Genomic DNA, 22,768 nt, shown 5'->3' on the forward strand with positions numbered 1-22,768 from the left:
TATTGGTACAATGTACTTGGTTTAGTTTTGTTTTTTCGGTGAACTTATTGACAACATTTAAAGTGTAGTATCTACATTATTATAGAGGAAGTATTTCCTTATGTTTTAAAAAAATCTTAGGTTGAATTTACCATCTAACTTTATATTTTTCGCTCTTTATGAATGCCCATCATCATAGTTTAGCTTAATACAAGGCATTGGTGTGTAGAGTGCACTGGCTCGCCTATTGCCATGGTATTAATACTTTTAATACTTTAATACTTTTCATTGAAATGGCGACCACAGTAATAACAAACATGTGAACATAACAATTGCGCAGATGTTCCATTAGAAGGTGCAACTGCCAGGGCCGTACTCAGACCGGTTTTTCCGGACAATTTAAACTTCAAGGTGTGGTGGCGGGGAGGGGGGCCCGGCCTAATATCCTTACCGGGGCCTGCCAAAGCTGGGCACGGCCCTGGCAACAGCTGTTTTAATACGCCATGACTGTTGTCTCTTTGCTCTCGCTGCGGCCTTGTATTATAGGAGGCTATGCCATAATTGAATTGTTTCTTTCAAAATGGAGCTAGCTTAATAGTCTTTTTAGTGTACTAACACTATACCTCGTTCACAAAATTTAGGTGGTTTGAGGGGAAGTCCTCCCACTTTTTGCTACCCGAGTTTTTGCTTAATGTATGCTGCAGCTGATTGACGTTTTGACAAACCTCAGCTGTTGAGCAATTTTTCAAAGGTAGGATAAAGTGGAGGGGATCGATCGACCTCCCATAAAACCGCCTAAATTTTGTGAACGGAGTAAGTTATAGTCCTTGGCGGCTTTTAGTTATGATAAACAATGAAAATGTAGCTCTAACCTGCAGTGCAATAGCCAATGAGTAAGATAAAGAAGCCTCCCTGTAAAGCCTTAAGACTCATGGGTTGCAGTTTTCCGTCCTCTTCTTGTTTTTCATTGCCCTCTGCAACACTGGTTGATGCCACTTCTTGGCTCTGTTGGTTGTTTTGTGCTTCCATCCTCTTCTTCTCTCCTAGTTTTTCATACTCATCTTCTGTAATTTTTGTTAATATACCAGCTTCAAACAGCCTCATGAGTCTACAATGTAAATAAACATTTTTGAATATAGATGATTTATTTTCTATGAATAATAATTTGCAAATTATTTCAGCATGGAAAATTTTTAATAAAGATTTACACGTATTTACTGTGTAAATAAATCCCTAAAACTGTAATTGCAATTCTCAAATTACTTGCATTCACTTGACAGATGCTATAGAATTTCTGATTGGACAGCAAAATTTAAATAAGAAAAATGAGTTAGAGTGTGAAGTGTTTTAATTTTAAGCACATTCCTCAACAGGCAACAGGATTTACATCAGGGTTGACCCTCTTTTTGCTAGAGATAACTTAACTTTCATAGTGATAATTTTGTTTCAAATTCATATGTTGGAGAAATTGAAGTGCAGGTTATTATGATTGAAAAATTGTATAATGACTTCTATATTTTGGTTTTAGTCAAAAGCAAGAGTGGCGATGTGTAGTAAACATAATCCTTTCATGTAAAAAATGTAAATGAAGAATCTTACATCTGATTGAATTTGTCAATGAAGGGGCATCCCAACTGCATGGCGATTGCTGAGTAACGTGTGTACAGCTTTTCACTCAGATGAAAATTGTAGGCTCCTGAAAACATTGTTATACCCAGAAACTTGTTAGCTACTGATATTTGGCTGTTGATGTTCTATGTCTTAAAAAACTTTGCTTGTAACGGTTACTTCAAGTTAGCATAACTCAATTAGTAAGCAAAATAAAAAATATTAGTTAACCTTTATGTATATAAAAGCGGAGAGCGAGCTGGTCTAGTGGTAGAGCGCAGAACATTGGTCCCTAAGGACCCGGTTACAAATTCCTCCTATCACCAATGGATTTTATATGAGTGAAAATGCCGCGACTCCCTCTAGACCTAGCCCCAAGTAATGATTTTGAGCTAAGACATGGAGGGAAAAGAATCTACTCTAAAGTCTAATGCATCTCAAAAAAGGAAAATGTTATACACTTAATACCTTAATAACTTGGTTAATCCCTTCTAAAACTAGACTAAATAAGGTATCATAATTACATAACTGTTGAAATATGATTTGTGTGAATAGTTAAATTTGGTATCACATGTGTTCTGTAAGTTAGTTGTCATGGATACCAGATGTGTTTTGTGGAAAGCTATATTGTGGTTTTGTATTGAGTAAAACTTGTACCTAAAACACCTTTCTCTTTATCATTCTACATAATTTAAGTCCATTTACAACAGGTTATGGGCCCAGGATATTTTATTCAGTGCCAGAATAATTTATTCAGTGCTTCGTTTAAAGAATACCGACTTCTTAAGTTTGTAACAGCAATATGACTCAAAATTCATTACCAATTGAAAGGCTTAAAGGTCGTGAGAATTTTGATACATGGAAGTTTGCAGTACAAGCTTACCTGGAAGATTTGGATTTGTGGGACTGTGTATCTGGCGTAGAACAGGATAAGAAAAAGGACACTAAATGTCGGTCAAAGCTGATCTTATTGGTTGATCCGGTGAATTATGTACATATTCAAAACACAACCACCGCAAAGGCAGCTTGGGACAATTTAACGAAGGCTTTTCAAGATGATGGTTTAAGCAGGAGAGTTGGACTTCTCCGTATTCTAACATGGTGTCTACTCTCCGGGAAATTCGGGAAAACCGGGAAACCTCCGGGAATTTTATCTTACCTTGAAATGTCCTGGAAAACTCCAGGAATCCACCCAAACCTCCGGGAATCCGGAGCCCAGTCATCGGAATCGTCGCCTAACCGAAACACTACCGCTTTTGTTGCCACGATCGCGGGAAACGATTATCGGTGTTGCCGAAACCGCAAGATATGCTCACGGGTATTGCCGCGATCGCGAGTGACGATTATCGGTGTCGCTGAAACCACGAGATATGCCTACGGGTGTTGCCGCGATCGCGGAACACGATTGTCGATGTTGCTAAAACCGCAAGATATGCTCACGGGTATTGCCGCGATTGCGGGAGACGATTATCGGTGTCGCCGAAACCACGTGAGATGCCTACGGGTGTTGCCGCGATCGCGGGAAACGATTATCGGTGTTGCTAAAACCGCAAGATATGCTCACGGGTATTGCCGCGATCGCCAGAGACGATTATCGGTGTCGCCGAAACCACGTGAGATGCCTACGGGCGTTGCCGCGATATGCGCACAGGTATTGCCGCGATCGCGGGAGACGATTATCGGTGTTGCTAAAGCCGCAAGATATGCTCACGGGTATTGCCGCGATCGCGAGAGACGATTATCGGTGTCGCCGAAACCACGTGAGATGCCTACGGGCGTTGCCGCGATCGCGGGAAACGATCATCGGTGTTGCTAAAACCGCAAGATATGCGCACGGGTATTGCCGCGATCGTGGGAGACGATTATCGGTGTTGCTAAAGCCGCAAGATATGCTCACGGGTATTGCCGCGATCGCGGGAGACGATTATCGGTGTTGCCGAAACCGCAAGATATGCTCACGAGTATTGCCGCAATCGCGAGAGACGCGTGAGATGCCTACGGGTGTTGCCGCGATCGCGGGAAACGATTATCGGTGTTGCTAAAACCGCAAGATATGCTCAACACGGGTATTGCCGCGATCGCGAGAGACGATTATCGGTGTCGCCGAAACCACGAGATATGCCCACGGGTGTTGCCGCGATCACGGGAGACGATTATCGGTGTCGCCGAACCCGCGAGATTTCCTCACGGCTATTGCCGCGATCGCGGTAGGCGATTATCGGTGTTGCCGAAACCGCAAGATATGCCTACGGGAATTGCCGCGATCGCGAGAGACGGTTATCGGTGTCGCCCAAACCGCAAAATATGAATACGGGTCGTTGACGGTGTGACGTTTTGTCGCTGATGTTGAAGATACTGCAAGATATGCTCACTGATATTCCCACAATCGCGGGAGATGATAACTGGTGTCGCCTTACCTACCAGTTATACTGTTTTATTATGTTGTATAAAATATTATTCTTTGGAAATGTTTTGTTTCAAATAATAATAATCATTATTAATAATAATAATAGCCTAATAATAACCATTTTCATTTATTAGCTGGTTGCGATTAGTTAAACGGGTTCCGATAGTAGCTCCTTAAAATTCAGGAATTTGTCTTGAATTCTCCTGGAAAACTCCTTGAATTTTTCAAACCAGGTTTAGTAGACACCATGTCTAATAACTACAAAGCTGGAAGATTGTAGTTCTGTTGAGGAATACGTGAACCGCATAGTCACAACTGCTCACAAGCTTACAAATGTGGGTCTGCAGGTAACCGATGAATGGGTTGGAACAATCTTACTAGCTGGTTTACCCATCCGGTATGAACCAATGATAATGGGAATTGAATCTTCCGGCAATAAAGTCACGGCGGATGCGATAAAAACGAAGTTATTGCAAGATGTGTCTCCAGTACAACGTGATATGACTTTTGCAGGAACTGATTCTGCACTGTATGGTTCCAGTTCAAGAGAAACAGTTCACAAAGTGTATCAAAAGAACAGAAACACGAGTAGTTCGGACAAAATGTGAAGAAAGGTCCGAGATGTTATAAATGCAATGTTTACGGTCACATCTCGAAGAATTGTACATCTACAAGAGAAGTGGGCAAAAATAACGTAAACTCTGGCAAATCTAATACGTCACTCTTTGCTGCATTTTCAATGCAACCGGGCGTTAATAATGAGTTCTTTTTAGACAGCGGTGCATCTTGTCATTTATGTGTTGACGCTAATATGCTTCTGAACGCAAGAAAAGGCCAAGCACTAACGATCACCACAGCAAATAATGAGACAATGGTGACTGATACCGTCGGTGATTTGGAGCTTCCAATATGTATTTCTGGTGAGGTCTCGGAAGCAAATGTAAGTAATGTACATTTTGTGCCTAACTTAAAAGTTAATCTTTTATCAGTGAGTCAAATTGTAAATAAAGGAAACTCTGTGGTATTCAATAGTGATGGAGCCAAAGTTTTCAATTCAACAGGACAGCTCATTGCTTCTGCTAGTTTAATAAACAACCTGTTTAAGTTGGATATGCCTATGAACACATCTGCATTATCCATGCAAAGCAGTGGCTTAACGCTCTGGCATCAGCGTATGGGACATTTGAATTTCGATAGCCTTACAAGATTAGTTGATGGCTTGGCTGATGATATCAACATTTCTGGTAGTAAGCCAGAAACTATTTGTGATATCTGTATGTTAGGAAAAAGCCATCGTTTACCTTTTCCTAAGAGTGAGTCTAAAAGCAGTCATTATCTGGAGCTAGTGCATTCTGACTTGGTAGGTCCTATGGAAGTGAATAGTCTTGGTGGGTCTAGGTATATTTTGACCTTTTTAGATGACTACAGTCACATGTGTTTTGTTTATTTTTTAAAATCAAAGGACGAAGTCAATGGTCACTTTAAAACGTTCAAAGAGTATGCTGAAAAACAAACTGACAAGAAGATAAAAGTGTTGCGTACAGATAATGGTACGGAGTACTGTAATCGCAACTTAACTGAGTTTTTTAAGTCATCAGGTATTGTGCATCAAACTACATGTCCTTACACACCTCAGCAAAACGGAAAGGCAGAGCGTCTCAACCGTTCCCTCCTAGAACGAGCAAGATGTTTGCTGATAGAGTCTGGGCTTCCATCTAGTTTTTGGGCTGAAGCTGTGAATACTGCTGCTTACCTTCTGAACAGATCACCATGCAGGTCCGTGGAACCAACTCCAATACAAGTGTGGTCAGGTAACAAGCTTACTCTACAACATCTCAGAATTTTTGGTTGTAAGGCATTTGCTCACATTCCTGCCGAGAAACGTAAAAAACTTAGTCTACGATCTACTCCCTGTATATTTGTTGGTTATTGTCAGTTTAGTAAAGGGTACAGGTTGTATGATCCTCAGAAGAAAATTACTTTCATATCTAGGGACGTTACCTTTTCTGAAAATCAATGGGGAAGTTCTTTATTGAAAAATGTGAATAAAGACTTAGATTTTTACGTGTTTCCCGAACCTACAGGAAATGTGTCTGATAGTCAGGACAGTACTAGTGGTCAGACACAAACCGGTCCAAGTGTGCCCAATAATGATGATGTGCTTCCTACAGGATCCGATGTAAACCGAAGTAACGACGATGTAACTGATGTTACTGACATGAACATTATTCCGGACACAACAACTCGACCGCAGCGCGTCAGAAACCTCCCAGTTGAATTGAACGATTATGTTACTTATTTCTCTGGCGAGCTATCCGATCCAATATCTCGCGAAGAAGCATTGAATAGTGAGTTCAAAGACTCTTGGAAGAACACTATGGACCGTGAGTTTAAGTCTCAAATCGAAAATAAGACTTGTGAATTGGTCGAAACCCCAGCCTTGAGGAAACCCTTAAACTGTAAATGGGTTTTCAAATCAAAGGAAAATGACAAGGGTCAGGTGACTTGTCAAAGGATTCGACCAAAGGAGGGGAACATTGTCAAAGGATTCGATCAAAGGAGGGGAACAGATTATGACGAAACATTTTCACCTATTCTCCAACAAAGGCTTGACTGTGAAAAATTCAGAGACTGCATTAAGTTCCAGGGATTCCACAAATAAGGAGGGTGTTGAAATATGATTTGTGTGAATAGTTAATTTTGGTATCACATGTGTTCTGTAAGTTAGTTGTCATGGATACCAGATGTGTTTTGTGGAAAGCTATGTTGTGGTTTTGTATTGAGTAAAACTTGTACCTAAAACACCTTTCTCTTTATCATTCTACATAATTTAAGTCCATTTACAACAATAACCATACCAAAGCGTTGAGTGTCAAAGAAGAATGTCTCCCTACCCCCGATGAGGGCTACGTTCTTCTTGTCTCGGACCAGCTTCATACCAAACTCTGGTGAGTCTATTAGAGGATACAAAGTCTGCTTTAGCATCCGTTGCCAGATCTTCTTGTATAATCCAGTGCCATTCTAGCAAAATAAAGTGATAATGTTGATAAACGTAGATTTCAATGTAAATTAGCTATTGCAACTACAGTTTATACCATTAGCATAACTAATTGTAAGTTCCTTTTTAAGGGCACTTTGGATGAAAATAACACGTTTACACCAAAAGCACAGCCGTGACAACTTGTAGAATGGAAATATAGCCATATTAAATATTTTATAATAGTGTATATAGATAATCAATTTGAATAAAATGTAGGAGTTTAAAAGTCTAGAGATTTTACGACAAAAATCTAAATTCTTTTCGCTACTAGACACGAGTTACTCTGTGGCAAAAGGTCTGAGGGATGTAAAGTTATGTCTTTGTATATTATCTTGATGAGTGAGTTAATTGCTGGTTTACACAAACAAACCATCTTGACATTATTTGTACGAAAGTTTTTATGGTTTAGCTCAAAATTACAACACAAGCCAATTAAACCAAGTATTAGACAATATTCCAGCACTTTTTGTTTTCTAATTGCACAGAATGATTTAAATATGTTTATTTATCCTGTTCTTTAGAGCTGTGAATGGTCCTGATTCACAAGTATTGCTACAAGACAAGATTAGTGGGTTTGTTGCTTGTCTAGTTTAGTCTTGGACTTTGGTGCCAGTGGAGCAGGTATGATCCGAGACATAACCACATGCCATTTGGGTTAAAACCACTTTCCCTTAAAACTTTGATTGTCTTTTACTTAGACACCAAAAAAGCCAAATAACTAAAAGTCCCTGAAAAGTACTCACCTCAACATTCCCATGTGAAGCACTAAACTTTTCAACCAACAGTTGGTAGCCTTGGTTCTCCATTGCCTCAAGGAGCTGTTCCAGGTTTGTAATAGGCCTTTCTAAACACCAATATACAAGCAGTATTATGTACCGTAAATGATACGAGTATAATGTAAATCTAACTATATTCTATATCTATAATATGTGAAGCAATTTTTTGTGAACACTACTCCTGTCTTATTTGTGGTAAAATGTCAACGTTTGAGGTGTCAATTTGTGTGTTTCAATTTGTACTTTTGCAAACAAGTTTTAGAATTTATGAATTCTTACCCTTAAGACCGTGAGGCGCTGTCAAAGGTTAAGAGGGTTCCCTACCCCCACCGAAAAACGTCAGAAAACCGCTTTGCGCGGTATCATATAGCGATTCTAGTTTTAACATTTAAATTGTGAACCAAACACCATTTTGTACATAAAGAGTGGTTCTACTAAGTTTGCTTTTTAAAAAATGTTTATGCTTACGCAATCAAGGGCAACGACTTGTCAAAGTTAGTGAACTTTACAGTTAAAGTTCACTAACTTTGACAAGTCGTTGCCCTTGATTGCGTAAGCATAGACATTTTTTAAAAAGCAAACTTAGTAGAACCACTCTTTATGTACAAAATGGTGTTTGGTTCACAATTTAAATGTTAAAACTAGAATCGCTATATGATACCGCGCGAAGCAGTTTTCTAACGTTTTTAGGCGGGGGTAGGGAACCCTCTTAATTCTTCCCCATAAGAATTAGATAGAACAAATTTAATAAAAACAAAAACAGCTGTTTATAAAAGAAAACTCAGAACCTTTTTTGGGAGTAAATATTGATATTTGTAATATTCAGGAGGTTATAGACCAATTTGGTTAATCATCAGTTTTACTTGATTGTTTCTTGTTACATTATGTAATTTCTATTGAACTGTAAAATATTTCATCAGTTGTTCTATTTAAGATAGTTTTTGTTTATGTATTTTTTGTACAACATTTATTTCTGGTTCAATATTACATTATTCACAGAAGTTTTAACAAAATAGAAAAAAATAACATAGCGGGTTCGCTCAAACTTGAGGCACCCTGTAACATAGTAAATTTAGATGCAGGTCACATGTTCAATTTTCTTTAGGCTTCGTCCAACAAGAAGTCTTGGGGAAGCCTTCAGCCGCAATCTTCTATTTTCTGTGGTTTTGCCAAGATAGAATGCCAGTGCTCCAGGAGCATTGTTTAGTTTAGAGAATTTAGAAATTTGAAGGTGGATTTTTCAAGGAAGGTCGAGACAGACTCTATTCTAAGCTCTTTGTGTATGTGTTTATTTCTAACGAACCAAGGAGCATTCACTGCTATTCTAAGAATTTTATTTTGGATTACTTGAATTTTGAACAGTTTATTTTTTTAAATAGCTAATCCCCAGATAGGTGATGCATATGCTATTAACGGCTGAATAATTGATTTATAGATTAAAACTGCACAAACTGGTTTTAAAGTAGATTTTCTATAAAGGAAAAAGCTTTGCAAGGCGTGCATAACCTTGGGAAAGTTTTTTTATTACCGTGGTAGTTCCAAATAAGTTTTTAGTCCAGCCAAACTGCATGTAATGTTTACATTTTTGTGTTAATTATTTCATCTGAAATGTGGCAGATTTTAAATTGAATAGGCCTAAAACCATATCAATTTGGTTGTTAACATTTCTTTTCATAAAAATTTATCCAACTTAAAACTTTTATTTCAAGTATTACTAGTTCTTCTATAATTCAAGAAATCTAAATGGATAAATACTTCAAACCTGAGCGTCTATTTTTGGATCCTAATAATCCCCATTCTGATCGTCAGTGGAAACATTGGAAAACCACTTTCGAGAATTTCATGGAAGAAGTATGCACTGCTGAAGATGATCAACTAAAACTTCTAATTTTGTGGACTACAACATACATGAAATAATCTCAGAGGCTGATTCCTATACCAAAAGCTATATACAGGGTGATTGATATAAGTGTGCCAGCCGTTTTATTCGAAAACTATAAGAGATATAAAAAAAAAAAGTTAAATGGTAAGTGCCTTGGATTTTTTATTTAAAAAACAAAAAAAATTATTTTAGCCGCCATTTTTCCAATATGGCCCCCAACTTTGGTTTTTCTTACGGAACATCCTGTATTTTATGATGTATTCTGGTAGAAAAAGTAATTTTAAGACGATTTTATTCTTGTAATTTTTTTCATAAACCTTACCGTTTTAAAGATAATAATGGTTAAAGTTTTGAAATTTCTGCATGAGAAAGAGTTTCGATAAAGGCCTAAGCAAGCATGCCAGGCCTGTTTTGCTCGAAAACCATTCAAAATTTCACAACTTAAACCATTATTATCTTTGAAACGGTTAGGTTTATGAAAAAAATCACAAGAATAAAATCGTCTTAAAATTACTTTTTCTACCAGAATACATCATAAAATACAGGGTGTTCCATAAGAAAAATCAAAGTTGGCGGCCATAAATGGCGGCTAAAATAATTTTTTTGACTCGACTATAATTTTTTTAATAAAAAATCCAAGGCACTTACCATTTAACTTTTTTTGATATCTCTTATAGTTTTCGAATAAAACGGCTGGCACACTTATATCAATCACCCTGTGTAGCTTTTGCTATTCACGTCATCAACTGGCCACTAGAAGACAGGAATCCGCTCAAAATCAGGCAGTTTCATATATTTCAAGCCCTTGTAACGCTAGCTCAGTCTACTCCTAAAACTGTTGATGTTACTGGTTTCTCAGTTTACATCGATTTATCCTTATATACGTGAAGGTGATATCTACGAAACACTACTCCTCCGTTAATAATGGATGGATTTTTACAAACAATGTGTCAAAATTAAGTATTTTTTGTGCAGACGCACCCTTTCACCAATTCCTGTAAAAAAGTTTTGGGCTTTGCCCCACAAGTCCATCAAAATCCCAATGTATTTCTTATGAAGAAAAGATTTTATTTACCTACTTAATCAGACGAATAATTTGTATTAATTGAATTCTAAAACAACTGTTCATAGTGAACTCATGATACACACAAGAGCGTTCGTTTTCAGTTTCGATAACTACAGTGGAGTGATTACATTATCCTTGAATTGATCTTTCAAGTCATCATAGAAATTATAACTGTCATTCATTTTGAAATAACTCTTGTAATATTTTGCAATTGCTCGATCTCGACTCGAGCTACAGGTACACTAGTATTATCTTATTACCAATGGGGATTCAACTCCAAAACATACGTTTCTTTAGCACAACATAGGCCTACATCACTTCAGCCGATCAAAATTACTCATCATATAATTACTCATTACTGTATATAATTAGCCTACTCTCAAGACTCTCTAATAATCAACTCTCTAATAAACTCACTACGGTATATAATTACTTATCAAAGTCAGACATTGCACAGTTAGTAACCTGTGATTCTGTTTAAAATGTAGGACTACCCTAGTGTGCATTTCTGTCTCAAAGAACTAATAATAATAATAGTTAATATTGTCAGAGAGGAGAGAGGTTATTGTTGGACCCTGTGTAAGACATGAGTCGTGCAACGATTGCCCAATTCACTTTACCTCTGGCAGGTCTTGCGAGCATGGATGTCAGATTGGCTGAGTACATGTCCCCAATTACATATGTTGCTGCCATTGTCAGTAGAATGGCGACAAATCTTACTTTGTGTTTGTTTGTTGGCACAGAAGCACCTGCATATGAAAATTCTTTGTTTAAGCTACACTTTTGTCAAAATGGTGTTAAAGCACAGCAGTTGGTTCAGGATTAAATATTGCATTGAATATTACCAATAGCTGTGATATTACGCCTTGGTGAATCACAGAACAACTGGTACAATAAAATGTGCTGGTTTAGTGATAAGTTTACAGATTATATTTCAATAACTTAAAAGCCTGATAGAAATTACAAAAGTTGTTCATAAAACACGCCACCCGTATTTAGTAGGAATTTGACAACATTATTTAAATCATAATTCTTACAACTTCTTTCAAGCAGAGGCCTGTTTCATAATAAACTACACACTAACATTATTAGTAAATCAGAAATCTAATCATCTGATCACCCAATGCAAATCTAATGGAAACTACAAGTTACAGCTTGTAACTAACTTGTAAGTTTATTATGAAACATGCCCCGAATCTTTCAGTGGTTTTGTTGTAAGAAAAAAATTACCAGCTTCACTAGGTGATGACTTAATTTATATGCTTTTCAATACTGTAATAAGCAATAAAGTATGAGCAGCACAAAGCTGTTACCTTGTCTTAAAAAGATGGCGTAAATGAACCAATTGCACTTGTAGAACAGTTGAAGTGGTGAGGCGTACAGACTTTGGTCTTCATCCCACAGATGAGGGATGTAGATGATGAAGAACAAAAGAGGTCCAGTAACCAAGATGGTGAACACCACCAGGGGCCAAACCTGTGTAGTATTAGGCAAGTGGCACTCGTGATAAAAACACTTTTATCATATACTTTTAAATTTTATTTATTTATTTATTTTTTAAAGAGGTTGGCGGCCTCTTTTAACCTTACACTTGCCCGTCCACATAGACTATGCGCCCGTGCGTGGATCGTTTACAGCAAAGCAAGGAGTGAGCTGGTACAGTACAAAGGTGAACTGTACTGATAAAATTTTATCGGTAGTGACCAGGATCCGAACCCACGACATCGCTGCCTTGGGCCCGAAGTCCGCGACACTACCAACTGAGCCACCAACTCACTACTGACATGTGGTCTATATCAAACCTCACAACAACACTAGCTGAATAAATTACTGTTGGTCTACTAATAATAACTGGCTGAGTAATGAAGATCAAGTGTTGAGAGTGAACTTGGAGCAAAACATCAACAATGACTGAAAAGAAATATAAAATATAGTTCCAACCATTAGGTTGTGCCTTACTTAGTTAATATCAGAGAGATTTGGAATTCATACTGAGTTAACTTTAGGTGCTATCTGTTTGTTTAAGTGGTTAGTTACATTTCCAACAACAATTCTTCAAATGTGTATCATATGTGGAAATAAAGTTATTTATTTATTACTATTTTAATTTGCTATTATTTTTATCAGCACTGCATGTATAATCTTAGTGTTAAGGTGGTACCCCACAGCAAATTAAGTAAATTAAATAAGTTAAATTTGCACCTCCCAGTGAAACGAGCGCACAAGTGCCAGAGCCTCATTCAGTCGTCCAGGTGCGTGAGTCAGGAAAGCTTCGTTGTCTGCCAGAGTGAGGAATGAGAACTCTACAGCCTGACTGCGGTTGTATGTCACTGTCAGATCCCCCATGAACATGTCTACATCCTATCATCAAAACAGTTGTATCCACTATACATGGTAAACCGTTATTGGTATCTGACAATCATTAGTATAAAATATTTACAGGGTATGTTATGTAATTTAGGAATTTATGATTTTCTCTTGCAGATCCTTTTGAATGCACAGTATTCTGAAAGCCCTAGAACTATTGATACATTTCAAGTTTTCGGGGCAATGTGGGGAATTTTTGTATTGATATATTTTATTTAACTTCCATAAAATTAATGTCTTGGTATTTTAGTTTAGTGGACTCTATGGCTTTTCCTTTTTATTAAACTAATTCAAAGATGTTTGCCTCCTTGTGTTTTTTCCTAGCCAAATATGGATACAGAAACAATGGAATATACAAGATTGGCAAAAGGAAATAGTGTGTTGCTGAGACCAAGACAATGACTATGACCTTCAAAACATTGAGTAACAGATTTACAAAACACGTAAAAATTGCCAATAACTATATTACCGATCGTTCAAGCGGCGAGCGACACGGAAGTAGAGTCTAGACTCTGTGTCTCCTGCCACTTGACCGATCGGTAATAGTTATTGGCCATGTTTATGTGTTTTGTGTTAAGAGTTTTGTATAACTGTGATACTCAATGTTTTTTTAAAATCGCAAGAATGAGAAGATGATTACGACGTCCGCCTGAAGGTCACAAGAAATCACTTGACGCAGGTAATTTCCACCAGTAAACGTATTGATCAGTGCTTCGGAGGCCTAACTCAAACAAAATGAAATGACTATGACTACCTATTAGGTTTGATGAAAATTTTTAAAGCCACACACGGCTGTATTTTATGTCCTCTAATTCACTTGTAGGACGTTGTATTTATTGTGGGAGTAGGATTTAGGATTCAATGTATGCACTGACAACTATTTCATACAAGGTGTTAAAAACTCCTGAAACGTCTTTAACATGAGAATTATCTCTTCTTCAAGGTTACAGTATATCTACAGTGAAAGGTGCAAATCAATGTGGGTTTACATTTCAGTTATTTTTAGCTGTTTTTAAATTAACTCAATGGAGGTAATTGCTATTTTGTACAAAACATTTTATTATATTACTTAAGTTTGTAAAGATTAGTAGGTATCAGTAATTTTAGTTATGAGAGAACATTTCATTACAACCAATAAACTGATTACTTTAATACCTAAACCTATAATTGTAAATTTACAATGCAACATAAGCCATGAGCTTAAAGAAGGGCTTGTTTAGCGTGTCTACTGTGTTATTTAAGAATCATGTTTCAATTCAAAATAAATGTTTTAAACTTTTTCTTACCCTTCTCCATATCTGACCAAGAACACCATTCATGGTTCCGTTCATATCAATCACTGAGCCTTGGCTCTTCTCAGGTGGATCAAAATATTCAATTCTGTAACAATCAAAATCACAAAAAAGTATCAGTAATTGTTTTTACTAGCAAGGTGTAACAAATGCAGCAGTTTTCCCTCAACGAAATCTTTTTGCTTGGCTATGTTGATAGTGACTTGGAAAGTGATTGTATTATTATCTTGTGGAAATCTCTAGACTGAAACTTAAATAGTTGTTGACTGCCAATTAAAATGTAACTTAATACTCCAACACTATAATCTTGAGGATGCAGTTTGTGAAACTTCGAGTGAGATTGTGCCCTCCTCTATTTTGTTGTGTTCTAACAATATATATTTGTGTAATTCTTTAACCCTTTAGAGACAGACCCTATAGTGTATAACGCACTGCGTAGGTTAATTTGAGCAGTTTCTGCAATGTTGTAGAAAAAATGCTATAACTTTAGAATAGCAGCCCTCATTAACATTTCTTGCATGCTGTTGTTATTTTTTTTAGATTATCGTTTATTTAAACTGCCGATATATCGGAAGTTCGTCCTTTTAGCAAAAAACTACCACCTTCCGAAAAATCGGAAGTTGGTCTCCTAAGGGTTAAGCCCCGCATACATTAGGGGATTTGGTCGCTCTTCGATGGGCGCAGATCACCAGCAACCATGCTTAAATATCTAATCGCTCATTGACGATCGACCTAATCGCCTAATGGGAAGCTTTAAATGTACATTATTAGCTTGAATATAATAATTTGTGAACGGTATTTACTCAGTTCATAACAGTCTCTTGTCATATACTCACTTGAAATTAAGTTTGTTTGCCAAAAGTTGAAGAAGCTTATCATCACGTCCTCCCTCGACCACTATCCCACTGTTGTGGTACGTGACAAAATGCCAGGGAGGTTTCTGCACAAACACATTTTGTGTCTTTTGTATCAAAACATTAACTACAACTATAACACTAATTTACTAAAGATTATTATTAAAACTTACTATTCAGCAGTGTAGTTGTCAATTTTCCTGTGTGAGAACGCTCACTTACTAACCTATAGGATTCTTGGATAAAGCAGAATCTGAACACCATTCCTACACGTTCCTGCCCTAACACTACTGATACTATTACACAATTTGTCATCAAAGATAATAGAATGGTATCTTACTAAATCTGTTGATTGTTTTTAAAAACCCATGTTGTACCGGTAACTGTTTTTATATTTTTTGGAGCAAAAGATATTTTGGGAGAGGGGAGAATATGAGAGATGGGCCAAGATGATGGACCTAATAAGTCATGCCTTCCAATAAGTTTTACATGTTTTAGTTCGGGTACTAAGTTCTAGAACTAAAGAACAACAATTTTATTCTAATATGAATCATAACTTTTAAATCTTGTTTTCCTATTTAAAGTTATTATTTTATTTTTCCCCAAGATGATTAAGCCATACAAAGTTTGATATGACTGGCTAACTAATTAAAGTAATGTTGGTGGAGTACATGCAACACTGGTATACTGAAGCTGCGCCTGTTGAAATCTTCATACACTTTGTCTGCGTCAGGCAGTAAGGACAGCTTGTACAGTCGTTGCTTCTGAAAGCCGCGGGTCGACCACCAGTTAACTATCTTCAACTGTGGAAAACCACTTGAGTCGGCCTGAGAATAGAATACCTGCAATCTACCCAACAGTTTACTATAACACAATTTAAGTCATATTGTTTTCATTGTTTTTCACTCTTTACTACATGAATTCTTTTGTCCAAGAAATTGTAGACTTTTATGTTTACGGCAGTTTAAAAAAAAACACATTAATACTGAAGCTAACAACAATGTGTTAAAACTTATTCATTTACTTTTTATTTATTATGTTGCTTGAGTTGGTCATCTATTATTATTGCCATTGAACTAAGAGTTATTCAGCCCAAAGCCTTACACCAACTATTATAGTCTTGATGGCTTGATATGACAAGACTATGACAGGAGAAGACGGACTAAGACAAGAAATTACAAGAGAAGCCATCATCACTGCTGGAAACTATAGTTTCACATTGCCGAGTATTTGTTTTTTTTTAATTTTAGTCTTTAAATCATTCCCTCAATTATTTGGTTATGATGAAAACTGATACTATTTTAACTTACATTGATATTGAGTGAATTATAAATTTTATTTTTCCACAGAGCAAATACGAATTCAATGAAAAAGTATGATTGCAAGAAGTAATAATTAGCAGGAAGATTACACGTGTCATAAAGAACTCTGACGCCACAGACCAAATAAATAGATCACACAGTCTAATCGTCAAATCAAGTGCCAAACAAAGAAATAATTAAAATCTTCAATTTTTACAAATATTGTGTTGAAGCTTTTAATGGAATTTTTTGTAAAAGAACTACATATTGATACACACACAAGAAAATGAAGAATGTGACATCGTTAATTAATATTTTACATTGTAAAATATTACCAACAACAGCATGCCTAGGAGACATTAAACTACATAGGCGGACTCTCCGTGGCCAAAACAGCTTACTTCGCACTGGTAGAGTCGCATCTTAGATATGGCTTGACAGTGTGGGGAGGAACTTCAACAAAAAATATGAATCGAATTCTCGTCCTTCAAAAGAAAGCCATAAGAGCCCTCGCCAACCTTGTCCCACCACAGACTTGCAGACTAGCATTCGCAAACCTAGGAATCCTCACAGTGGTGTCTCTCTACATACTTGAATCTATAAAGTATGTGAATGAAATAAACCCCCCAAGAAACCAAGACCTGCACCACTACAACACCCGTCATGGCTCCAAATTTGCACTACCAGTTCACCGAACAACTCTTTGGGAGAAAAAACCTTCCTACACCGGCTGCAAGCTGAGGAACCATCTACCTGACTACCTGAGAGACCTGACTGGCAACAAGCTACACCAGGAGTTGAAGAAGTGGCTAATCGCAAGACCCTTCTACTCAATAAAGGAATTTTATGAAAATTAACATGTACAATTCACTATTGTATTGACACTATTGTAATTCTTGACGAATTAACAATAAAGAATATTGTATTGTATTGTATTGTATTGACATGATACACGGTTATTTGTAAGGTTAGAGAAGCAATCATCTCCCTCGGTCGATATCAAATTAGTGTTTCCAATTAATGTGGTTAGTTTCTGGTGATCTGAAAATGGCTGCTGAGTGCAATCCGTGATGAAATGGGCATGTGTTTGGAACTGTGTGGGGCACACTTTTTCCCTCTTTGCACTTTCAATAAAATACTGGATGGTTAAAATTTAACTCTTTTACATGTTTTTCATTTCTTTCTTAAATTTTTTACTAAATTATATTCCTTTAATTCTTTGAGCCGGTAGATTTGTTATTGATTTTATGATACATATTTATAGAACAAGTTTATGGTGTACACACACTCATGAGGTTACAAAATCAATTAATGAATAGTAGATGATTTTTCATAGACTTTTGATAAATGGAAGCTATACAAATTAATTATAGAAATCCAACTAAGATTTATGATTTATTGAGATGAGAACTTACGTTCCAGCTCTGCGACTTATTATAACAACAACCCTCATTGCCTCGATCAGGTTCTCTTCAAAAATTGGCGAAATATCTTTTCCTCTCCAGTAAAACATATAGAGTAAGTTACGTCTGATCAGGTCTCTCTCACGAATCTAACAAATAAAGAAAAAAATACAGATATCATTAATACCTATGTACCAGATAGGAATCTAAATAGAAGTAAAAATGTTCAAACGTTTTTAATAGGTTTGATTCAAATTTCAAATCATCTGGAGGTTTTAAATGAAAGTTAGTTTAGAAACCTTTTCAAATAAGCATTGATGCAGATTGTTGCATACAAGGATTTGACCTCTTAACAGTGGTGTAGTCGTAAATTGTACAGTGCGGGTGCGGGAACAATAACCATTGAACCACTGTCGTATGAAAAATGTGGGTCACCTATGAATGTATAGGTTCTTTGGAAAAGGCCAGAGTAGGAACGCTGTTCTCATGCATTCCCGCTCCATTACACACCACTGCCTTTGAATCAGTCTAAAGACTGGTCCACACCCTCACATGTGTTTGCAAACAAGTTTGTGGGGGCTTAAGCATATTGGTTTCAAAAGTACCAACCATAGTAGGCAACCAGTATTTCACAAAAATAAAATTTTAAAATTACCAGAGTTGTAAAGATAAATTTGTGTTCAATAAAAGTTATGTTTGAATTTTAAACTATGCATTCCACAAAACATGACTGTATGTTTACACTTTAACTTTGACAGAGTTTAACTTGCTAACCTCTCTTTTTGGAATCACCCTGTTTGTCAAGCAGTTGAAAGCAATTTTTTACGTTGGTTATTTTACTTTTTTATCCCAAGAACGTTTTTTTTAATCCCTCTTAAAACAAATGTTGGTCATATTATGTATTTTATTCTTTATAACTCGTTTATATTTGATATTGTGAAGTTTTACCATTTTTAAGATGTCTTCACTGAGAGTCGGAGCTGTCATGATAAAGTAAACAGCACCAGTGTGAGTCTTGAGGCAGCCATTGATGTCACTGTACAACTAGATATTACAGATAAACATGTTTGGTAATGAAACACAATAATAAATTCAAACTCACTTTCAACTTAATTTAAATATTTCTTAAGTTGCGGTGGTGAATTTTTACTGAATTTATTTTTACTGAAGTAAGATATCACAAATAATTATTTGTGGCATAACTCAAATTGACATCAAATCAGTCCTGAGTCTAGGACTTGACGTGCCACCTACAGTAATGACTTCTTGCCTATGGGGAAATTCAATAAAAGGTGATCCAATAGGAATGTTTCAGAGGGAGAACAAGAACTGTTAGTGAATATTGTGTGCAAGACAGAATGTTTCTTAATATAAATTAGGAGTCCATGTAAATATATAATTTTTTTATTACCGTCTGCAAAAAGTACCTTATTCAACCCATCTGGAGCATATTGGATGCGGTACACTGCCACTAGGATGCCTGTTCCATTGTTTAATGTTTTCATTAATGTTGTTTGAAGATCGTCACCTGGATATGTGATATATACATGATACATTATTTTTCCATCCATAGTCCTTTGAGACAATGAATAATATCTAGAAACACAACTAGCATAGCTCAGGTTATCAGATTTACATACAGGTATACAGTTATAACTGAAAATGTTATAAACTTGACTTGACCAGATCCTTTTTGGCTTTTGTCTTAAACTTTGAGAGATTTTGAATGTATGGTAATTTTTATGGCAAGACCTGAAACAACTTTTTCCCAATGTAAAAGTACCTGGGTTTATGCTCAGAAGATAATCAAGGTTTAAATGTATTTTAATGCATGTGTCCCTTTATTTGGATGTAAAGCCCCCCATACACGGGCAAACATGTTCGTGATGGTGTTGGCAGCGAACATGCTCACCCGTGTGTGGGGTCTGCGAGCCTTCGTACGGGCGAGCATGTTGGGTTAGGCGCTCGGCTCGTCAGACTGTCACAGCACGAGAGAAGCAAGAGTACTGGGCGGTGGCGACAAGAAAGTTCGCAAGCATGCTCGACCGTCTGTTGGAAACGCCAAGCATTTTCGCAAGCGTGTCTGCCAACAGGCTTGCGAACATGCTCACCAGTGTATGGGGGGCTTAACAGCCATGGTTTGTGGTTTTGATGTTTAATGAAGCAAAAATATAAGAAAATTAATAGTGAGAGAACTGTAATCTAAGCAGTTTGAAATAATTTTTACAGCTGGTCCATGGTGACAACGATAGTTTTTAGTTTTTATTGCTTTTTTTTGCTGGGTAATAATCTGACCAGGGTGGCCATTCACAGTACCCCATAAGATTATTACAAGGCAATTTGTTCCATCAGGCCAAAATGCCCCAATTCGGACTAGGGAAGAGTCGTCATTCGTAGTCTCTCATTAATTTGAGAACAAGGAGGACCCCTAACTAGCGGTTTTCTTATTTGATGTTCCCAATCCAGTATATCCCACCAAATACACAACCTCTACATATTTTACATTATCATAAAAAGTCTACTTTCAGTATGAAAAGCCACTGGTTGGGATGAAACACACCAATGCCAATAATGAAGCAGGGATTTTATATTAATACCTTTACCGTACTACACGCCATCAATTCTTCATTCATTTCTGGAATTTTTCCCCTGGGTAAAAAGGGTAATCCAAACGAAATGTAATTACAGACCAATATCATTATTACGTTCTTTAAAAAAAAAAATTAAAAGACGAGTTCATATTTAAATTTAAAAAATTGTATAGGATAATAGTTTACTAGATAAAGAAAAGTATGGGTTTAGAGAAAGACAATCTGTATGTGATACAGAAGTTGGTTTCTGTGAATCTTCAATATATTTTATTTTTAAATGATTCCAAGGAAAAGTATTGTCGGAATTATATTGAACTTAACTAAAGCTTTGATAGCGTCTCACATGATTTACTTAAAACTTTTGAATCTCTCAGGAGCAGAACCTGTACTTCTTAACCTCTGCTCTTTGAACAAACTGTCAAATTAAAGTGTTTGCAGAGCTGAATTCATTGCTATATTAAACAACTTTAAATTTAAAAACAAGGTTAAAAAAGGTTAAAACAACTTTAATAAATTTGACTTTTTCTGACTAACTGAAATAATTTGATCCTCTAATCTTAATTTTCTTTGCAAAACAGTTTAGTTGTAAAAATAATATAGTTTTTTTAGTCTTAATGAACTTTATTTTAATAATGAAACTGACACCATTCTGCACATTTACTTATGTGTATTATGAATAGTTATTTTGATTAATTGATTGAAGTTACATTGATTTCTTTAATCACACAATCTCTCGGAAGAAGTCAACCTCGATATCAGGTTGTATCCTATTTATCTTATCAGAGTCAATACTTAACACAGACCCACAGTGTAGTCAATGACCAAGACTACTTGTCTCGTAGGGAGAGCTATCATTAGGTCATTGATGGCTGCAGACAGTCTCAGATGAGCGTATGAGTCATCAGCGTCCTCTACACTCGGCAGATCTAACACGCAATATCCTACGGCAAACACAGACCCACAGTGTAGTCAATGACCAAGACTACTTGTCTCGTAGGGAGAGCTATCATTAGGTCATTGATGGCTGCAGACAGTCTCAGATGAGAGTATGAGTCATCAGCGTCCTCTACACTCGGCAGATCTAACACGCAATATCCTACGGCAAACACAGACCCACAGTGTAGTCAATGACCAAGACTACTTGTCGATGGCTGCAGACAGTCTCAGATGAGCGTATGAGTCATCAGCATCCTCTACACTCGGCAGATCTAACACGCAATATCCTACGGCAAACACAGACCCACAGTGTAGTCAATGACCAAGACTACTTGTCTCGTAGGGAGAGCTATCTTAAGGTCATTGATGGCTGCAGACAGTCTCAGATGAGCGTATGAGTCATCAGCATCCTCTACACTCGGCAGATCTAACACACAATATCCTACGGCAAACACAGACCCACAGTGTAGTCAATGACCAAGACTACTTGTCTCGTAGGGAGAGCTATCTTAAGGTCATTGATGACCGCAGACAGTCTCAGATGAGCGTATGAGTCATCAGCATCCTCTACACTCGACAGATCTAATACGCAATATCCTACGGAAAACACAGATCCACAGTGTAGTCAATGACCAAGACTACTTGTCTCGTAGGGAGAGCTATCTTAAGGTCATTGATGGCTGCAGACAGTCTCAGATGAGTCATCAGCATCCTCTACACTTGGCAGATCTAACACACAATATCCTATGGCAAACACAGACCCACAGTGTAGTCAATGACCAAGACTACTTGTCTCGTAGGGAGAGCTATCATTAGGTTCATTGATGACCGCAGACAGTCTCAGATGAGTCATCAGCATCCTCTACACTTGGCAGATCTAACACACAATATCCTACGGCAAACACAGACCCACAGTGTAGTCAATGACCAAGACTACTTGTCTCGTAGGGAGAGCTCATTATAGACCCAACAGTTCGTCTTGAGACAAATGAAAATCAGCCCCAGGAAGTCCATGAAGAAAAAGTAAATATTTATAAGAAAACTATCCCATATTATTCAGAGAAATATAAAATATCAAAATTCAAAGTATATGGACTACTCATTGGATCAAGAGGAACAATTCCTCAACAAGTTGAGAAATTTTGGAAGAAATTCAATTTGGAAAATCAAGTGCTATATTTAATATCTTTAACAGCCATAAAATTTTCTATTAATATTATAAGAAACCACCTATATAACAATTATCATAATTAGGTTTAAACAAAC

The 22,768-nt window shown here is 36.9% G+C and overlaps 1 protein-coding gene across 1 annotated transcript; it reads right to left on the reverse strand.

The window, feature by feature from the left end:
• Nucleotides 1-846: 846 nt before the first annotated feature.
• LOC129001269 (ionotropic receptor 40a) lies at nucleotides 847-22,361 on the reverse strand. The gene is made up of 19 exons (XM_054428515.1): nucleotides 22,292-22,361; nucleotides 21,962-22,099; nucleotides 21,807-21,929; nucleotides 21,525-21,662; nucleotides 21,374-21,492; nucleotides 19,888-20,081; nucleotides 19,403-19,571; nucleotides 18,924-19,019; nucleotides 17,988-18,124; nucleotides 15,943-16,120; nucleotides 15,254-15,357; nucleotides 14,412-14,505; nucleotides 12,961-13,119; nucleotides 12,072-12,234; nucleotides 11,379-11,507; nucleotides 7,778-7,878; nucleotides 6,853-7,015; nucleotides 1,579-1,675; nucleotides 847-1,087 (listed from the first exon to the last, which is right to left on the reverse strand). The coding sequence occupies exons 1-19, from the start codon at nucleotides 22,359-22,361 to the stop codon at nucleotides 847-849; spliced, it is 2,613 nt and encodes an 870-aa protein (XP_054284490.1).
• Between the last annotated feature and the right edge of the window lie 407 nt (nucleotides 22,362-22,768).

This window comes from Macrosteles quadrilineatus, unplaced genomic scaffold (assembly GCF_028750875.1).
Source record: "Macrosteles quadrilineatus isolate MER2022 unplaced genomic scaffold, UCM_ALF_1.0 Scaffold_1__1_contigs__length_201487025, whole genome shotgun sequence".
Taxonomy (NCBI): domain Eukaryota; kingdom Metazoa; phylum Arthropoda; class Insecta; order Hemiptera; family Cicadellidae; genus Macrosteles; species Macrosteles quadrilineatus.